At 40.5% G+C, this 20636-nt stretch overlaps 2 protein-coding genes across 2 annotated transcripts; both read right to left on the bottom strand.

The window, feature by feature from the left end:
• Positions 1-1279: 1279 nt before the first annotated feature.
• Positions 1280-6669, bottom strand: LOC130231542 (kelch-like protein 33). Its single transcript, XM_056460889.1, has 4 exons — positions 5141-6669; positions 2821-3760; positions 2570-2740; positions 1280-2009 (listed from the first exon to the last, which is right to left on the bottom strand). The coding sequence occupies exons 1-4, from the start codon at positions 6576-6578 to the stop codon at positions 1487-1489; spliced, it is 3072 nt and encodes a 1023-aa protein (XP_056316864.1). The 5' UTR covers positions 6579-6669; the 3' UTR covers positions 1280-1486.
• A 3969-nt stretch (positions 6670-10638) lies between these two features.
• On the bottom strand, positions 10639-14644 carry LOC130231544 (C-type mannose receptor 2-like). Its single transcript, XM_056460892.1, has 3 exons — positions 14314-14644; positions 12937-13291; positions 10639-12807 (listed from the first exon to the last, which is right to left on the bottom strand). The coding sequence occupies exons 1-3, from the start codon at positions 14543-14545 to the stop codon at positions 12423-12425; spliced, it is 972 nt and encodes a 323-aa protein (XP_056316867.1). The 5' UTR covers positions 14546-14644; the 3' UTR covers positions 10639-12422.
• Between the last annotated feature and the right edge of the window lie 5992 nt (positions 14645-20636).

Raw genomic sequence — 20636 nt, 5'->3', positions numbered from 1 at the left:
ATCAAAAAGGTATGAATTTCCGTTCAATAGTATTGGTTACAGCGATACTTCTGTATTTAGGTACAAGAGTGTCTGCAGAGCAGGTTTCTCAAATACATCTGTCACAGGATCTGTCAAGGATCAGATACGAACAGCTACTGATGGATCAGCTGATAGACGAGGCTTTTTTCGGTGTCTGTGTCACTCAGTGTTTAAGAACTTTATAGCACTCAAAAATCAAGCTTGTTATTATTTACTTTTGTGTATTTGCACTGAATGCTCCTGTTGTTTTATGTGCCTGTTTTTGAGATTTGTTTCATATATTCAAAAATAGAAATAATGTTTTCTTTGAGCAGGTAAAGTTGAAGGTTTACATAACTACTATGTAGATATTGTGTGTGTGTGTGTCTGCGTGTCTGAGCTAAGTGTGTATGTGTGTGTGTACATGTCAGCGCTACATTTGTGTGTGTGTTTGTGTGTGTATGTGTCTGTGCTATGTGTTTGTGTCCTTGCTGTGTATGTGCGTGAACTTTGTAATGACATTGTGTGTGACTCATTGTTGCAAATCTACAAAAAAATGCATCAAATACTGATTGTTAAAGTTCTTACTGTAGTATTTCTCACACACGTTACGTGAGATCTGCTTCCTGAGGCAGCCGAGGGCAGCGATTGCTGACAGGCACGTGGGAACGGTGGGCGGGGAGGACTAGTCTTAAAGGGCCAGTACAAAAAAACAGCAAAACCTTTTTTCCAGCTATAATATAGACACTTCAAACAGCTCTAATAAATAATCTGATGGGTGTTTTGAGCTGAAACTTTACAGACACATTCTGGGGACACAAAAGACTTATATTAAATATGAAAAAAGGGGTAACCTATGTGCCCTTTAAAGAGATTATCCAGACTCTTTTGAGCTTTACTATGGCAATGTGTGGGTGTTTTTCTTCAACAGTCCAAAAGAGGTTCAATAAAATAAATGTAGGATATATACGCAGCACATGTGCCACTGTGTTTGCCTCTATATCTATATTGCCTCTATCTCAAAGGCGGATCCACTATGCATATGTGCTACGTCATGTGCCAGAAAGATGTCTTTCACCTAAAGAGATAGTTCACCCAAAACTGACTATTTCCTCACAATTTACACACCCCCAAGGGGTTTTCAACCATTATGGCATTCTTTTTATCTCTTGAATACAAATAAGATATTGATAAATGCTGGAAACCTGTAGGTGATTCACTGATAATCAGGTACTAAGCCGAAGGGAAATGAATGAATGAATGAATCGATTGACTTTCATAGTAGAAAAAACAAATACTATGGAAGTTGATGTTTCTTGGTTTCGAGTGTTCTTCCAAATATTAAAAAAAACTCAGAGGTTTGAAATGAGTGGAAGGTGAATAAATGATGCCAGAATTTGTATTTTTGGGTAGACTGTCCCTTTAATACTGAACCTTTACATTGCTGTGTGCATTGACGATGCCATGCGATTAGGATTTTCCTCTCTTACTTTCTAAGGTGAGCAGGTATGGGCAGCACACAGGCAGCTATATATGTGTTTGGGCCTGGTGTCTGGCTCAAATTCTCCCAGCATTCTGTATTAGGATCATAGCGATGCACCGATCTGGTGTCACTGTAGTCCTCATGGGAATACCCTCCGATTACGTAGATCTTCCCCTCTAAGACTGCTGAAGCTGACCCAACATGAGGCACTGAGAATGGCATAATCGCACTCCAGGAGTTGGCCACAGGGTCATAGACCTCACAGGCTAATTGATCTTCCAGACTGCCTTGTGCATTGCTTGAAACTCCTCCAGCCACGTAAAGACGGTCACCCAGGGTTTCCATGCAGTGCAGGGCTCTGTCCTTACTCATTTCAGCTAAGTAAGAGGATCTGAACTCAGGGTTGTACAGGATCATAGTTGACAGACAGTGGTACTGGCTGTTGAGGCCTCCTGATATAAAGATTTTGCCATTCCATATAGTAGATGCATGACAACATAGAGTGTGGTCCAGTGGATGGACAAATCTGGAGAGAGTTAAAAACAAATACTTTGAAGAGTCATGTTTGCAAACAATGTTTTTTGCTTGGGCTTGATAAAGTGGTCTTGACAAACCACCTGTAGAAACACTCTCTCACACATTCACACTCAAAAACTCTAGCATTCGTACTCTTGCACTAAATTCTCTGAGAACAAACAAGATGCGTTATATTAATAGCACATCTTGGGTATATTACCCCTTCTTGTTGAATCAATGAATGTCTCAGGAAGTTATAAGTTGCTTTGGATAAAGGCGTCTGATAAATGACTAAAAGTAAATGCTTGTTGATCCAGTATCATGTAGAGAAGTGTTTTCTAATCCTGTTCCAGGAGGCACACCAAAATGTCCTATTTAGGATGTCTCCCATATCTCACCCCTTAAATTTAAGTATTGGAGTCTCGTATAATGTTACGCTGACTTGATTTGGCTATTTTTGATTAAGAAAAATCTGAAAACATGTAGTGCTTGTGTACCTCCAGGAATAGATTTGGAAAACCGATGTAGAGTTTGGCATAATTTATACCGTTATTTGTTTACTCTACTAACCTCCAAGAGTTTTTGTTGGGGCAGTAGACTTCTACACTCTCCATGTTGACCTCAGAGTCTCTCTCTCCGCCAATTGCATATATTTGATCATTTAGGACCACTAGAGCAAAGCTTCCTCTTTTCTCGTTCATATCAGCCAACCTTTGCCAAGTGTTTTGCACTGGATCATATCTGGATAAAAGAACAAGGGTTTATGCATGAGAAACTAATCCTGGATAAAGTCAGAGAAAATAAATCAGGTTAAATCTTACCTGTAGGTGCATTTCATGGTATCATCTTTGCCATAATAACACCGCCCTCCAACTATATAGAGCTTCCCCATCATTGCACCAACTCCATGATTGAATCTTGGTTTATCAGGTAAAGTTCCCAACTTTCGCCATTCTACTTTCTTCACCAATCCCACATGGTTCTGCAAGGAATTGCTAAACCATATTTCCCTGCAGGGAAGTCGTTTGTCAAGATTATCAGTGATTCTTTCACCACCAACAAGGACTAGACTGTGGTTAGGCATGTAGGCTCTGAAATTTGACCGGACATCTGGAGAACCTGAGCAGAACTCTTCAAGTAGAGAGTTGTAGAGGTGTTTGGCACCAATCCTAGGCCAAGATGTTATGGACTTCACTTCTTTGAACTCCTTATAGGTCATGAGATGGAACTGGATGGTTCCCATCAGCTCTCTGGCAAGTTTCACTCTTTGTCTGGGAAAGGCTTCAATCCAGGCCAGGACTGCTTTGAACACTGACAACTCCGAGGGAACGCATAGAGAATCACTTTGAAGGTATTTCTTCAGCTTCTCAACAGGAAGGTCTTGGAATTTTGGAGTGATCGACACATCTTGAAAGTGCCTTAAGACAAAGTCATTTGCAAATGCATGTAATTCCCGCATCCCGTAGGCCTCTGCGAAAGATGCAACATCCAGGCAGTTGTGAGCATCAGTTTCTTGATGCAGGAATTTAGTGCATAGTGAGAAGGCAGTCTGAAACTGTAATTGGAGGGATGTACAGGCCAGATCAAACACACAGCTCCATCCAAGAGCAAGAGCCCCATTGTAGCAGTAATGCAAGAGGACCTCAAACTTGCGAGCCCTGATCAACAACAGAGACACCAATTCCTGCCTGCTCTCCTTCATGCCGCTGGTAAACATGCCTCTGAAGTAGTCACTGCTGGCAGCCAGAATCACCCGGTGAGCTTCATAAAAGTGCCACAAAAACAAAAGTTTAGAAGTGGTTTTGCAAATTAACCCCTTGCGTCACTGCCCCCCAACTGAATCATCACAAACTATTTACCATAGTAAAGGTTTAAAACTCCTAACTTATTTACCACAGTTTTGTTATTTTCGTAGTGTAAAATTAAAACTTCCGTATTGTCACCATCCAACCTGTATTTAAAAACTAATAATGACTAACTTTAAAAATGATAAAATTTAAGTTTAAAAGTTTAAAACTTAAAAAGTGTCCCTGATTTTTGACATATTGCGACAAGGTTACCCATCTGTAGAACTGGTGTCCAGATTGCTGGTCAAGCTCACCAGCAATCTGGACACTCACACAGCTGAAACTCATGTTCAATGATTACGTAGACTATAAAGATACCTCATTTTCACACACTTTGCTGAGTCTTGTTGTTGAAACACTAGTAAGCGTATTCTTGTCTAGTCTTTCTGTGTTTTGATCCTTGCCTTGTTTCATCGTTAGTTTTGTTTAGCCACCTGTACTGACCATTTGCCTGTTTTTTGAGTACATATTTTGGATTATCTTTTATGCTTCTGTTTTGACATTTTCCTGCCTGTTTTGACCATTGTTCAGCGTCCATCCATTACAAGAACTAAGGCAAAAATTATTGGAGAACTTGGTTCTGCGTGGATTCTGAGATCGCTATGCTCTCTTGAATCAATTCTGGGCATAGTTTTTAACAGCAGATGGTGCTCAAGGCTAGTTTTTACAGGGGATGGTGCTGTTGGCAAGTTTTTAATTGGAAATGGTGCTGTAGAATAGTTTTTAACAGCAGATGACGCTCTAAGCTTTTTTTTTTTTTTTACAACGGACAGTGCTCTAGGCTAGTTTTTAACAGGTGATGTGCTGTAGGCTAGTTTTTAAAAGGAGATGATGCTCTAGACTAGTGTTTAAAAGCAGATAGTGCTCTAGGCTAGTTTTTAACCAAGGAAGAGTCATTGCGTGTTCGGCTGAGTCATTTAATCTGGCCCCTGATTCATGTAAGGTGTTTGCATTTGAGACTGCTCACCATCAGCTTTCAATCAATAATGCGCTCACTGAACAAATGACTTGAATGCAAGGACTCGAAATGGATGAAATAATCCTTTCTGTTATTGGACTGACTCAGCCTGCCTAACTTCAGTGACAAACGGATCAGTGCACTACTCAAGGTGAGATAAGCTATCTAAAAGTGCCTCAAGAAGACACCCAAATAAACAATGAATTTATCTTTACTCTTAGTATGTCGTTTTTCTACAATTGATTTACTCTTTACCTCGAGAGTGGAAAAGTTGAAAGAGAAATGGCATTGGTATTAAAAGGGTCAGTTATAAGTAAACCTTTCTAAAGGTCTTACCATGAAACACTTGTCCCTCTGCTTCGAGCTCCACATCACATCCCAGTCTCTGTGCCCACAGCTGTCCAATATGCCGTAAACGAACATTCAGATGTTCCTCAGCTGAAATCCATTTTCTTTGCTCATTCGTCCCTCTTGTCTTGTCATCTTCTCTCAGTTTCTCCTCTCTGCAGAGTTGCAGAACATCCAGAGCTTCCAGGCTAGAAGCAGCAGAGCAAACCGACTCAATATTGTATTTGTTCAGATTGGAGATCGTTCCAGTGTATGCAAACTCAACTACCGCTGCCAACCCTGAACTCTGAACTTCAGGACCCAAGCACAATACAGTATTCCTCTCTTGTCTAGGCTTCAATCTGAGCTTTGCCTGAATATAGAAGCTGACTGCCGACAAGACAATTGAATGAACCTGGAATTGATGCCCATTTTCTGTGCACAGAGTCAAATCAGTGAGGACCAGATTCAGCATCATGTTCTCCAGAGTCTGGAAGATCACACTTGCAAATGCAGGATCAGAGTACAGCTTCTTAGGATAAACATCCTCATCATCATCATCATCATCAGAATCTTTAAAACTGTAAATTCCACCATATTCATTATCATCAGATGTTTGATCCTGTTCAGTCCGTTGCTCTTCATCTTGAAATGTTAAGTCTTTTCCAGATCCTCCAGTCTCAATAGTACTCGTGGAAGCGGAAGCAAAGAAGTCATCTTCATAATTTCCATATTTGTCAAACTCCTTAACAGGTCCTTTACTTTTATGAGCACACACAGCAACTAAGTGGTCACCATTTCCAGAAGTAGTAGGTAAACTTCTAGTATATTCTTCATTTGCGTTGATGTTGACATATTTACAAACCAAACCGCCACTGGTTGCAGAAGTTGCAGGTAAATTCTCCTCTCCATCAATGGTTTTATCATTTTTCATTGCTGCACTTAAACCGTCAGCTGATGTAGCGGGAAACCTAACACTAAGTTCCTCATCAACATCATAGCCATTTTCGTTAATTTTGCAAGCAGACATCAAACTTTCACTCATTGCAGATGTATCATGAAAGCTAAAAGTAGATTCTTCTTCTTCATCTTGAGATTCGTTAACATTACCACTGCCATAACTTGCAAATGCATCACTGCTAGCAACAGGCAAAGGATCGATGCATACATCAACATTATCGTTGTTGTCATTTGCACACATCGCATCTACATGGTTGCTGTTTGCAGAAAAAGCAATGCTACACCCTTCATAATCTTCAGCCTTCTCACATTCCCATGCAACTTGCATCTCTGTTTCTTTCTCCTGCTCATTGTCCCCTTCTTGATTCTGCTGATCATCTCTTCGCACATCCATCCATTCGTTTTCCCCATTTACATTTTCATCCTCTCTGTCAGATCTCCATGAACTTCTCCACTCGCTCTGAAGACACTGCTGATTTATTGCCATTGTGCAGAAAGCTCGATTTCCGTCCAAATACCAACTAGATCCTCACTTCTGTTCAAACCCCAGGAAAAAGCTCCATCTCAACTGATGTGGGACCTGGTACTGTAGTCAGGTATGCAAGAAAAGATCAGTGTATCATGAGCTCAGACCAAACATAGCGCTATTTTTACCTCCAGCATTCTGTAACATCACATCTTGAGCCATCTAAGAATGATGTGCTGAATTTAGTGTGGTCATGCTGTATATTTACCAGTGTCTAAAGCTGACTGATGGGCTGGTAGTTGTAACATTGATTTCAGGATGTGCTTTGTGTAAAATCTGATCTCCCATGTGAAGAAGTACTAGTACAAGTAACCATACTATAGCAAAGTATATTATACTTTTATATATTGTAGTATCTACAACTCTTTGTTAATGAATGTTCCAGCATACTGTTGTATTGTATACTTTAAATTTACTACAGTAAACTGTGGTGTATTGTAGTATAATACACTCTGTAGTTTAGAAAACTACAGTATTGGGTCATTTGTTTATATTATTACAGTTATTGTGCTACCATAGCAACTGTAGTATCACCAAAACAGATTTATTACTGTAACTGTTGTTACCCAAGCAACTGTGGAATCACAACAGTTTAATTTCTTAAGTGGTGTTACAGTAGCAACTTTAGAAGTATCACAACAGATTGATTACTGTAGTTGTTGTTAGCATAGTGATTGTAGAATCAACACAACAATTTAATTACTGTAGTTGTTACCATAGCAACTATAGAACCACCACAACAGATTGATTACTGTAATTGTTCTGTTACCATAGCAACTGTAAAATAACCACAACAGATGAATTACTGTAGTTGTACTGTTACCATAGCAACTATGGATTCATCACATCTTATTAGTTACTGTAGTTGTTGTTACTTTAGCAACTGTAGAATCACCACAACAGAACAATTAGTGTAGTTTTTCTGTTACCACAGCAACTCTAGAATAACCACAACAAATCAATATCTATAGTGGTGTTACCATAGCAACTTTAGAATGACGCAACATATTAATTACTGTAGTTGTTGTTGCCATAGCAACTGTAAAATCACCACAACAGATCAATTACTGTAGTTGTTCTGTTACAATAGCAACTATAGAACCACCACAACAGATCAATTACCGTAGTTATTACCATAGCAACTGTAAAATCACCACAACAGATTAATTGTAGTTGTTCTGTTACTATAGCAACTATGGAATCACAACATCATATTTATTACTGTAGTTGTTGTTACTACAGCAACTGTAGAATCAGCACAACAGATTAACTACTATAGATGTTGTTACCTTAGCAACTGTAGAACCACCAAAACAGATTGATTACTATAGTTGTTGTGTTACCACAGCATTTGTAGAATCACCACAACAGATCAATTTCTACAGTTGTGTTACCATAGCAACTTTGGTAACACAAAAATGGCAATAATTATTATGTTGTGGTGATTCAACAGTTGCTATGGTAACACAACAACTACAAAAAATAATCTATTGTCGTACTTCTATAACAACTGTGGAATCACCAAAACAGATCAATTTCTATAGTGGTGTTACCATAGCAACTTTAGAATTACCACAACAGATTAATTACTAAAGTTGTTGTTACCACAGCAACTATAGAGCCACTACAACAGATTGATTACTGCAATTGTTCTGTTACCATAGCAACTATGGGATCACCACAGCAAATTACTGTAGTTGTTGTGTCACCACAGCAATTGTAGAATCACCACACAGCAACTACAGTAATATGTTGTGGTGATTTCTACAGTTGCTATGGTAACACAACAACTTCAGTAATTAATCTCTTGTAGTAATCTTGTGGCAACTGTAGAATCACCACAACAGACTGATTACTATAGTTGTGTTGTTACCATAGCAACTATAGAATCACCACAACAGATTAATTACTGAAGTTGTTTTTACCGTAGCAACTGTAAAATCACAAAAGATCAATAACTGTAGTTGTTGTTACCATAGCAACTGTAGAATCACCACAACAGATTCATTACTGTAGTTGTTTTTACCATAGCAACTGTAAAATCACAACAGATCAATAACTGTAGTTGTTGTTACCATAGCAACTGTAGAATCACCACAACAGATCAATTCTTATAGTGGTGTTACCATAGCAACTTTAGAATAATCACAACAGATTAATTACCATAGCTGTTGTTTTACCATAGCAACTGTAGAATCACCACACAGATTAATTCAAGTACTTATAGTATTTTTTTTTTTTTTTGCTTAAAGACATCCCGACATTAACACTGACATTTTGTACTTTTATTTTGAATGTTTCTGGTCTTTCTCACCTTTTTTTTAATGTTTTTTGGTTTGTTTGTTTTTTTTTCCAGAAAGCAGTCACTTCATCTACCATTGAATATCTTCAATGTCACCAATTCCTCTTATTTAAATATTAATAAAATTATATATAATATGCTGTGTTGAATTTAATAAGATCACCCTGCCTGAAAATGGATTACTGATCTACTTTTGAAAATATTTCCACTTACACTGTAAAAACAAAAACAAACGCAGGCTTCCACACAATTCATTCATGTTGTGCCAACACAAATTAAGTTAACTTAACACTTTTATCAAATTTATGTGGATTGAACATAAACAGTTAAGTAGTTCCAATAAAATCTCAAGAATTGTGTTGTTTCAGCTCATCTTAATTAAGTAGTTTGAACAAGTAAAAAAAAAATATATAATTTGAGTGTGTGTTCTCCTCAGCCTTAAACATCTTGAAAAAAAATCACTTGTTGCAATAATCTCAGACCTGTATCTTTTGCACAATTTTGTTTTTATTTAGATTTTTATTGGGTGGGTTGGTTCAGCTGTTCCGTGATCTTTCTCTTGCCGGTGTCTGACTGTTCTGGCTCATTCTGGGCCATTAAAATCTTTGGAGTGAGGCTTGGAGCATGTGACAGTGGCTCAGGGCATTAGATTCTGATCCCGTCAGTAGAATCATGTTTCTCCTCCACAGCCTGGGAATGTTATCTGGGTCAAGGAGGCCACAGCTGATGCAAACAAGCAATTTATAGACTTCAAGGCTCTTATGTTTTTCCTGCTCTCTCAGTTTTTAAAATTATTAATAACAAACAAATTTATATATATATATATATATATATATATATATATATATATCATTAGTAATATTATTAACAGTTTTCATTAAAATCGCATATTACAAAATATGATTTGGTTTTCATATATTAAGAACTATATTGGTGGCACAGTGGTGTCGCACTGTCGCCTCACAGCAAGAAGGTCGCTGTTCCCCGGCTGGATCAGTTGGCGTTTCTGTGTGGAGTTTGCTTGTTCTCCTCATGTTATCGTGGGTTTCCTCTGGATGCTCCGGTTTCCCCCACAGTCCAAACACATGCGCTATAGGTGAATTGATAACCTAAAGTGGGCGTAGTGTATGGGTATTTCCCAGTGCTAAGCTGTGGCTGAAAGGGCATCTATTGTGAAAAACGTACGCTGGAATAGGTGGCAGTTTATCCCGCTGTGGTGACCTCTGATAATCAGACTAAGCAGATGGAAAATGAATGAAGAACTATATTTGAATATATATTATAAATAAAAGAGACTCTGACAGGTTTATATATATATATATATATATATATATATATATATATATATATATATATATACACATACATACATACTGTGCATGCAAAAATATTTTTGTTAAACCATTTTTGAAGATATCATTTGAGAAAATGACCTAAACCTGACACTCTGACAACAGAATGATTCTTTTTGTGAACCTCTCAAACACCAGCAGGAGGCGCTACAATAAAACCATCATCCCTGCAAACACATTAATTCCAGGAAGCTGCAATTTCTATACTAAATCCGAGTCAAATAAATCAACATTTAAACACACTTTAATATATTCACTACATTAAACTTTCTGATTACTGTGATGCTGGAGAGACATTAGCAAATAAACAGGAGGCAAGAATACTGACTGTATATCAGTTTATTTCATCTGATGTTCTGTTTGGTTCAGGATTTAGGATCAATCACATTTTACACCCAAACTTCTCTTCTGCCTTCCTGAATAAAGCAGATTTGATTCAGCTGAGACACAAATCAGGATTTACTGAAGATCTGCTGCTCACAGAATCACATTCAGCCAGTCATTTATATGATCAGAGCAACACATAAAGAGACCAAACACCAGCAGATCTAGAAAACAGTTTCTGAAAACACACACACATCACGTCTAAAGAATCTCAAACAGAACAACCTTAAACCTTAATCTTAAACATTGGTGTTAAAACTTTGACAGCTCATTATATTATGATAGATAAATGCAGAAATAAATAGTAAATTCACTCAGAACCTATAAAAAAAAACAAATCAAACATATAAAACTAGAGAACAAAGTCAATGAAAGTAAACAAACAGACACATCTCGATTTACTCAGAGATAAGCATGACTTACAGTTGGAGCTCTGTTGGCATCATTTGGAGCGTGGAAAAGATAATAGATAAGTATGAATGAGCTTCAAAATCTAGATCTCTTCACTCTCATTATACACTACTTGACAAAAGTCTTGTCGCCAATCCAGGTTTAAGGAACAGCAAATAATATCTTGACCTCTAGTTGATCATTTGGTATCAGAAGTGTCTTATATGAAAGGTAAAGGCCTCTAGATGAGGCTTTTTTGAGCACAATAAAATCTGATCATGTCTTGATTATTAATGATTTGATTAGGACAGTAAGGTCTGACTCTGCTCAGACTAAAGTCTGGTCACTGAACCTTCAATAATGTCCGGTATAGAATATGTGGTCATGCTGCAGTGGAAACAGAATGAATATTGTGTCTGACTCCATCATGAGCTTGGAGGACTGCATCCATACATCTCTGCAATGACTCAAATCACTGATTAATAAAGTCATCTGGAATGGTGAAGAAAGCCTTCTTGCAGGACTCCCAGAGTTCATCAAGAGTCTTTGTGTTCATCTTCAACGCCTCCTGCTTCATCTTAGCCCAGACATGCTCAATAATGTTCATGTCTGGTGACTGGGCTGGCCAATCCTGGAGCACCTTCTTTGCTTTCAGGAGCTTTTGATGTGGAGGCTGAATTATGGGAAGGAGCGCTATCCTGCTGGAGAATTTGCCCTCTCCTATGGTTTGTAATGTAATTGGCAGCACAAATGTCTTGATACCTCAGGCTGTTGATGTTGATCATCCACTCTGCAGATCTCTCGCACGCCCCCATACTGAATGTAACCCCAAACCATGATTTCACCTTTATCAAACTTGACTGACTTCTATGAGAATCTTGGCTCCATGCTGATTCCAGTAGGTCTTCTGCAGTATTGGTGATGATTGGGATGCAGATCAACAGATGATTCATCAGAAAAATCGACCTTCTGCCACTTTTCCAATTGATCAACTAGAAGTCAAGTTATTGAATTTGTTAACTTACAACAAAGATCAATGACAAGACTTTTGTCAGGTAGTGTAGACCTTAGGAGAACAAGAATATTTATAATTTTGATTACACCTACAGACGACTTAAGGTTGAGTAAATCATGAGCTCATTATTTTTATATTTCTGTCTGAATCATCCCTTTAAACATTTGTAAAATAATAATAGTATGTCATAAAACAGGGAAAAACAGACTTCTGTCCACATTTAGACAGCTGTTTCTGCACACAAAAGCAAAATCCCTTAAACTTACTTAAAAAATCAAATGCTTAAAAGTAAATGAGGATAAAATAATGCAGTGTGAAAACAGTTAATGGAAGTAAACGCCAACAATCTCACGTCTTTTCTCTCAGTAGTTAGTGCAGATGAAGTTGAGTCTGTGAGATTCAGGAAGGCTGATCCAGGTCTGATTTTTTCCAGATTGAACTGCTCCTTTTATGTTCTCTAGTTTGCAGTTTTCCGGTGTGCTGCCATTCCCTGGAGCCCAGTTCTGATAGCACACCATGTCTCCATTCACCCAGAGCCACATGTTCATGCTGCAGTAGTTGTGTAAACCCAACCACACCGCCTCAGTAGACGCCAGTTTAACCACGTTCATCACACGACGCTGCATCTCCACTGACTGAACCGAGACCAGATCCACATGATTCTGTCTGCAGTATCTCAGAGCTTCAGACCACGACAGATTCTGCTGGATCACAATCAGTTTATCTGAACACAAAACAAAGCAGAAACTAGAGAGAGACTGATCAAAAACAACATGCAGAACAAACACTGTGGAGGAATTTGTCATGTCAGACATGTAGAGGCAACTTTAAGAGATCTGGAGCTGATGATGGATTGAGTGTGTTTGGAGGATCTGCTCACCTTCATGACACACAAAAGGAAACTGCCATCTACCATTACACAAGTAGTCATCCCATTGTCCCTGAGCACTCTTTTCAACAGCTGCACAGCGTTTATCATCTGAAGCTCGAGGTGCACCAGGTTTCCAGTATCTGAATGAGGAGTTGCTCTGATCTGACCACTGCCATGTGTCTCTGAACAGACCGATCCAGACTTCATGTCCAAATGTCTGACTGTCATTAATGAACTTCTCCAGCTGTTGATTCTCATTCTGGTTCCTCACACTGACCAGATCAATGTGATTCTGTCTGCAGTAACTCTGAGCATCTCTCCAGTTCATCGTCTGATTGACAAACACCAGTCCTCTGCTCACTTTAATGAATGAAAGAATGGAACAGAAGCTTCATCAGAAATACTTTTGTTACCAATGAAGTGAGTTTATATACATAATAATATCACTGAGGTCTGCCAAAACAGAACATCTGACATGAATATATACAGAACCATATAATGTGTTTATTCATCAGGGGTCACCACAGCGGAATGAACCGACAACTATTTTAGCATATGTTTTACGCAGTGGATGACCTTCCACCAGCAACCCATCACTAGGAAACACCCATACACACTCATTCACACACATACACTACGGACAATTTAGCTTACTCAATTCCCCTATAGCGCATGTGTTTGGACTGTGGGGGGGAAACCGGAGCACCTGGAGAAAACCCACACCAAAACAGAGGGAACAAACAAACTCCACACAGAAATGTCAACTGACCCTGCCAAAGCTCGAACCAGTGACCTTCTTGCTGTGAGGCGACAGCACTACCCATTGTGTCACCGCAGTGGGTTATTATTTATCATTTCAAGATTTTGACAATACATTTACACATGTATAATTATGTGATTTATTTTCAGTAATACATTAATTTATTACTGCATGGGATGACTTATGCTGCTTCTGTAGAATCTACTGAACATGTTCATACTCATGCAGTATACTTCAACAGGTGATTCTACTCTTTAATATTTAATGCCAAATATTTTCATCACATATTTGATGTTTTCAGAAATGCAGCTTGTTAATCAATAACACACGCAGTATGAGCATAATAATTATTATTTATTATTTTTTATTAGAAAAACAATATATAGACTTAAACATAGACTTATACTCTGCTCTTCAGTTCAACAGTAACATAAAAACTTAAGACATAACAGAAAACAAATTTCCTCTAGTTTTTCATAAAGGAAAATGTACTGTAATATAATATATATATATATATATATATATATATATATATATATATATATATATATATTTAATGTAATATATCACATTTTCTAGCATAATCTCATATATATTTTGTTTTATAGAGGTTTGTACTCACTGTTGTAGCAGATGAAAGTCCAGATGGCAGTACATGCCCCCACTAACCACTGTCCATTTTTTATAACAGTACAATTATCACCACTGTATGGTTGTCCAGATGCCCAGTTCACAAAGAGCACAGGATCACCTGAAGACCAATGCCATTTATAATCAATTGTACCCTGAAGACCAATCCAGACACCATCATTATTCACTTTCACACTCTTGTTCAGCTGGATCACGTCGTTCATGTTGTCAACAGTGGCCAGATCTGTGTATTTCTCTCTGCAGTATCTCTGAGCTTCAGCCCATTCCTTCTTCTCATTTATAAAGTGATACTGACGCTGAACACATTCAGATATGGAGCAGAGAGCTGTGAAAGAGACACTTTGCTTTAATGCTTTTCAGATCAGAGTCAAACCTAATGAAACTATAAACCATAAATAAAACTACAAACACACTCACCAATGAGGAGAAGAGGGAAATATAGAGTTTGAGCCATTTCTGTAGAGGAAAAAAATCATTTCCATTTAGCAATAAAGCATTTCAGTAAAAGAGAAGCATTAATCCAGAATACACAATCAATAAGAGCATCAGCAGATGTCAGAAGTGTGTTTGTGTGTATAATGTAGATGTGTGTGTTCTGACCGCGGAGCTGGTGTGTTTCTGTCCTCAGTCTGATGTTTCTGTCTGCAGCTTCAGACTGTGATTAATCTATATCTGCTCTCATCTGTCATTCAGCACGTCACATCATTTGTTTATTACTGTAAACAAAGGACTTTTTGTCCTTTGCCAGTTTTCTTCCTCATTCACATGTTTCTGTACTCCTGCAGCAGGATGTTCATTTGAATGTGGTCAAGAGTCTGTATGTCATTCATAATGCAGCATTTCCATACTGGCTACAGTGGAAAAACCCACCATAAACTTAGCATTTCCTTTTATTATCATTCTTATTGTAATATTCTATGAGGCAGTAGAATATGGAGGCCGATGGATGTTATTTGAAGCTGTTTATTTGACAGATGCTGCACACAAAATACATGAGGTGGATCCGACTAGAACAACAACACCCTGCTCACTCGAACTCTCAGCGGACGGCTTCTTATTAGCTAAGGACCCCCTCTAGCGATCACACTACCTCATGATCCGTTATTGCTAGTTCATTACATCCCCTTCCCCCTGATAACAATAGTCCCGTAACAACTTAATCAAATATACTAACAACATTATGATTTTTTATTTATTTATTTTTTTTTTACACAGTCTAAGCTAGGGACTTCGGGTAGACTGTCTCCATCCCAGTGAGTTCCAGGACGCATTCTTGCCCTGTGGCTGGGGAACTCACCACTACTCTAAGCATAGTCTTTTAAGTAACTGGGCAACTTCTTTGTCCACGCAGACCTTCTAAGTTCCGGCTGCTCCTCTGCCTTCACAGTCCCTGACACCGTAACATCGGGTGTCATTCCACTTGCCTGCTGTCCAACACTGTTCCCTGATGGTACAGGGTCTACTAATTCAGGCAATGGCCACTCCTCCAACTCTTGCAAGGAAGTATCCAACCCCACAGCTGTTTCAGCCGGAGATGCCACCTGTCTGGTCCTCACCTGATCAATGTGCCGACGCACTATCTGGCCATTACCAAGTGCGATGGTACGACAAGGGTCCCGTCCTTTTCTGCACTGTTCCTGGAATCCAGGTAGGTCCTAAACTGAAGTTCTTGGTATACACATTTTCACCAACACTCACATGTCTCTCTTTTGCATGCAGATCATGATACCACTTCTGCTTCAATTGCTTGTTTTGCACTTGACTTTTAAAGTCAGGATGAACAAGATCCAGGGTAGACCTCAGTTTGCGTCCACACAACAGCTCTGCAGGTGATTTTCCCGTAGTCGACTGTGGTGTAATTCGATAACTGAACAACACTCTAGCTAGCCTGGCCTCAATGGAATCTCCTGTGCTCTTTTTCATCAGCCTCTTGAACGTTTGCACAGCTCATTCAGCCAAACCATTAGAAGCTGCATGGTATGGTGCCGTGGTTATGTGCTTGATGCCATTACGACTCATGAATTCCTGAAATTCCTTACTCGTGAAACAACTGCCATTGTCCGACACCACTATTTCCGGTAACCCATGCTGGCTAAAACTTTGTCTCAGGCACTGGATGGTAACAGCAGATGTAGAATTATTCAAAGGAAACGCCTCTATCCATTTAGAGTACGCATCCACCAGAATCAGAAACATTTTTCCTTGCCACGGCCCAGCATAATCAATATGGATCCTTCTCCATGGCAGCTGTGGAATTTCCCAAGGGTGTAAGGGTGCACAAGGAGGGGTGTTCCTGCTCTCCTGACATCTGGTACATGCTTTTACCAGACCTTCCACAGCAGCATCCATCTGGGGCCACCATACATAGCTCCGTGCCAACCCTTTCATTCTGGTTATGCCTGGAAGGCCACTGTGTAACTGTCGGAGTATGGCTGCCCGGCCTTGGGGTGGAATTACTACGCGGGCACCCCACAATACACATCCTCCCTGGACACTCAGTTCATCCTGTTTTTTAAGGTATACTCCAAAAGCTGGATCCTCCACTGTCTTGGGCCATCCTCTAAGCACGTACTCCCTTACTCGAGCCAACACAGGATCTTTAACAGTTCATTTTTCCACCTGCTCTGCTTTAACCAATGAAACATCATTCTCGTCCAACAGTAGCACTCTCTCCTCCTCTGCTGGGGTTTCCACTCCTTTTTCCGACAGTGGCAACCGGCTCAGCCCATCAGCATTTTGATGCTCACGCCCTGCTCGATACACAATAGTGTACTCATACCCCCCTAAAGTCACAGCCCATCTTTGAATACGTGGAGAAGCCATCTGTGGCACTTCTCTGAGCTCATTAAACAGTGCTATCAGGGGCTTGTGATCAGTCACAATGGTAAAGGGTCTGCCATACACATATGTGTGGAATTTCTTTACCCCGAACAGGATGGCCAAACCCTCCTTATCCAATTGCGAGTAATTCTTTTCTGCTGCATTTAAGGTCCGTGATACAAATCCTATTGGTCTGTCAGTCCCGTCTTCCATCCTGTGAGACAAAACAGCCCCTACCCCATATGGCGAAGCATCACACGCCAAGATAAGAGATTTGGTAGGATCGTAGTGCACTAGTAAAGCAGATGACTGGAGAAGCTCTTTTGACTTCTCAAAAGATTCTTCCTGCTCAGAGCCCCATGTCCACTTTGTTTCCTTCTTCAACAACCTGTGCAAGGGTGCCAACATGGACAGACTGGGCAGAAACTTATGATAATAGTTTAACAAGCCTAGATAAGCCTTCAGTTCACTCACTATCTGTGGAATGGGGGCTTCCTGTATCGCTTTCACCTTTTCTGCGACTGGCTGCACGCCTGCAGCACTGATGCGGTGGCCCAGGAATACCACTTCCTCTCCCAGGAACTCACATTTGCTCCTTTTTAGTCTCAATCCACTCGATTTTAGTCTCCTCAGAACCTCCTCCAGATTCCTCAGATGCTCTTCATCATTAGCTCCTGTGACTAATATGTCATACCACAACGTGCTTCACGTTTTGGAGAATTCCCTCCATGGTGCAATGGAAAATGGCTGGACTTGATGCCACCCCAAAAGGTAGTCTACAGTATGTATACAGTCCCTTGTGTGTGTTAACAGTGACATATTTCTTTGCACTTTCATACAGCATAATTTGCTGATACGCATGGCTCATGTCCAGTTTGGAAAATTTCTGACCTCCAGCTAACTGAGTGAACAAATCTTCCACTTTTGGAATGGGATATTGTTCCACACTGGATGCTCTATTTACTGTGAGTTTATAATCTCCACAAATTCGAATAGAGCCATCTGGTTTCCTCACCGGCACGATAGGAGCTGCCCACTCCGCAAACTGCACTGGTTCAATAATTTTCTCCTCAACCAGTCTCTGGAGCTCAGCCTCCACCAAGGGCTTGACTGCAAAAGGAATAAGTCTGGGCTTAAAGAATCATGGTTGGGCCTCGGGGGTGACATGAATTTTAGCTGTGGTGCCTTTGAGCTGCCCCAGCTCTTCTTTAAACACCTCTGCGTGTCTATCTAACACATCTGCTATCTTCCATGTCGGCACTGCTGTTACTTGATTTACCAGTTGTGGCAACAGCCCAAAGTCTTTCAGCCAGCTTCGTCCCAACAAGTTAGGCCCTTCTTCATCTACCACGACCATTGTCATTTCTTTTTTTACATTTTGGATTTCCACCATTACTGTAGCTTGACCCAGCACTTCCATCCTTTCCCCTGTATAGGTCTTTAGTTTCATACTGCAGGGTCTCCATTCTGGCATGTCTGTTTTTTTCCACAACTTAGAATATTGCCCTCTGCTGATAATTGTCACTCCACAACCCGTGTCGACTTCAAAGTCCACTTCCGCCACCTCATCAAGATGGCGCCGCGGATGGCCGCTTCGGTGTGGGGCTCTCCAGTGTTTGCACTGTTTTTGTTAGTCTGTCCTGTTTTATGTTTATCAAACACGATCAGTTACACCAGGGACGAGCTGCTGGACATTTGGCAGTGCACACCAATTAATCAAGAACTGGATTTTGATTTTTGTGGCGTTTTGCGGAACATTGTGGTCGGCGGAGCAGCCGCATTGTGGAAACGCTACAAGACGCCCAAGCGTGGGAAGCGAGCCGGCGCGCTCGTCAGGCTAAGACAGCGCGGCTTCAGAACGGCGCTGCCCAGCATTCACTTGGCGAATCTCCGCTCTCTTCCTAACAAAATGGACGAACTACTTCTGCTCACATGCAAAAACAAGAACTTTAATAACTCTGCTGTCCTGTGTTTCACGGAAACCTGGCTAAACGAAGCCATTCCGGACAGCGCATTAAACCTACCGGACTTTCAGCTGTACAGAGCAGATCGCCTTTTATCATACTTGGGGACTTTAATCAGGCAAAACTCACACATGAGCTGCCTAAATTCAAACAGCACATTACATGCCCCACCAGAGACAATAACATTTTGGACCATTGTTACACCACAATAAAGGATGCATATCGCTCCGTCGCCAGAGCAGCTCTAGGACTCTCCGATCACTGCCTGGTTCATCTTATACCAACTTACAGGCAAAAACTTAAAACTACTAAGCCAGTATTAAGGACTGTCAAGAGATGGACCAACGACACAGAGCAGGTCTTACAAGCCTGTTTTGAATGCACTGACTGGAATGTTTTTGAAGCTGCAGCCACAGATCTGGACGAGCTCACAGAGACTGTAACATCATACATCAGTTTCTGTGAGGAGTTATGCATCCCTACCAGGACCTACTTGTCATTTAACAATGATAAACCATGGTTCACACCAAAACTCAGACAGCTTCGTCAGGCCAAAGAGGATGCTTACAGGAGTGGTGACAGGATCCTGTACAATCAGGCCAGGAACACATTGACAAAGGAGATTGGTGTGGCTAAGAAAAGCTATGCCAAAAAGCTGCAAAACCAGTTTTCAGCTAACGACCCTGCATCAGTGTGGAGAGGCTTAAAAGATTTCACTAATTACAAGACACCGTCCCCCAGAATCGACAGCAATGAACATATTGCAAACGAGCTGAATATGTTCTACTGTAGGTTTGACACCTATGACCAGACACCTCACACCCGCCCGGACCATCTCCCCACACAGCCATCAACACCACATCAACACAGCCCGGACCATCTCCCCACACAGCCATCAACACCACATCAACACAGCCTGGACCATCACCCTACACAGCCATCAACACCTCCAGCCATCTTCCTCTCCCCCCCCTGCTCTACAGATCAGTGAAGATAATGTGTGTCAGATCTTCAGTAAACAGAAGAGAAGGAAAGCACCAGGGCCAGATGGTGTCTCACCAGCCTGTCTGAGAACCTGCGCTGACCAGCTGGCTCCCATTTTCTCCCATATCTTCAATAGATCACTGGAACAGCGCAAAGTTCCATCCTGCTTTAAGCGCTCCACCATCATCCCAATCCCAAAGAAGCCAAAGATCACAGGACTCAATGACTACAGACCTGTTGCCTTAACATCTGTGGCCATGAAGTCATTCGAAAGAAAGGTGCTAGCATATCTGAAGGACATCACTGGACCCCTGCTGGACCCCCTGCAGTTCGCCTATAGAGCAAACCGGTCTGTGGATGATGCAGTCAACATGGGACTGCATTATACCCTACAACATCTGGACAAACCAGGGAACTACGCAAGGATTCTGTTTGTGGACTTCAGTTCTGCCTTTAACACCATCGTCCCATCACTGCTTGAGTACAAACTGGCCCAGCTCTCTGTTCCTAGCTCTGTCTGTCAATG

The sequence above is a fragment of the Danio aesculapii genome, chromosome 7 (assembly GCF_903798145.1).
Source record: "Danio aesculapii chromosome 7, fDanAes4.1, whole genome shotgun sequence".
In the NCBI taxonomy this organism is placed as follows: domain Eukaryota; kingdom Metazoa; phylum Chordata; class Actinopteri; order Cypriniformes; family Danionidae; genus Danio; species Danio aesculapii.
The sequence above is the reverse complement of the archived record's forward strand: the minus strand, read 5'-3'. Positions and strand labels throughout refer to the sequence as shown.

Excerpts from the sequence above, each read along its gene's own strand:
- LOC130231542 (XM_056460889.1), bottom strand. The coding sequence starts at position 6,578 with ATGGCAATAAATCAGCAGTGTCTTCAGAGCGAGTGGAGAAGTTCATGG. Across the intron at positions 3,761-5,140 it reads AGAGGGACAAGTGTTTCATG|CTCACCGGGTGATTCTGGCT; the intron begins GTAAGACCTTTA and ends ACTTTTATGAAG. Across the intron at positions 2,741-2,820 it reads ACCATGAAATGCACCTACAG|ATATGATCCAGTGCAAAACA; the intron begins GTAAGATTTAAC and ends TCTTTTATCCAG.
- LOC130231544 (XM_056460892.1), bottom strand. The coding sequence starts at position 14,545 with ATGAACGACGTGATCCAGCTGAACAAGAGTGTGAAAGTGAATAATGAT. Across the intron at positions 13,292-14,313 it reads GACTTTCATCTGCTACAACA|TGAGCAGAGGACTGGTGTTT; the intron begins GTGAGTACAAAC and ends CATTCATTAAAG. Across the intron at positions 12,808-12,936 it reads TTTGTGTGTCATGAAGGTGA|TTTCTGCTTTGTTTTGTGTT; the intron begins GCAGATCCTCCA and ends GTCTCTCTCTAG.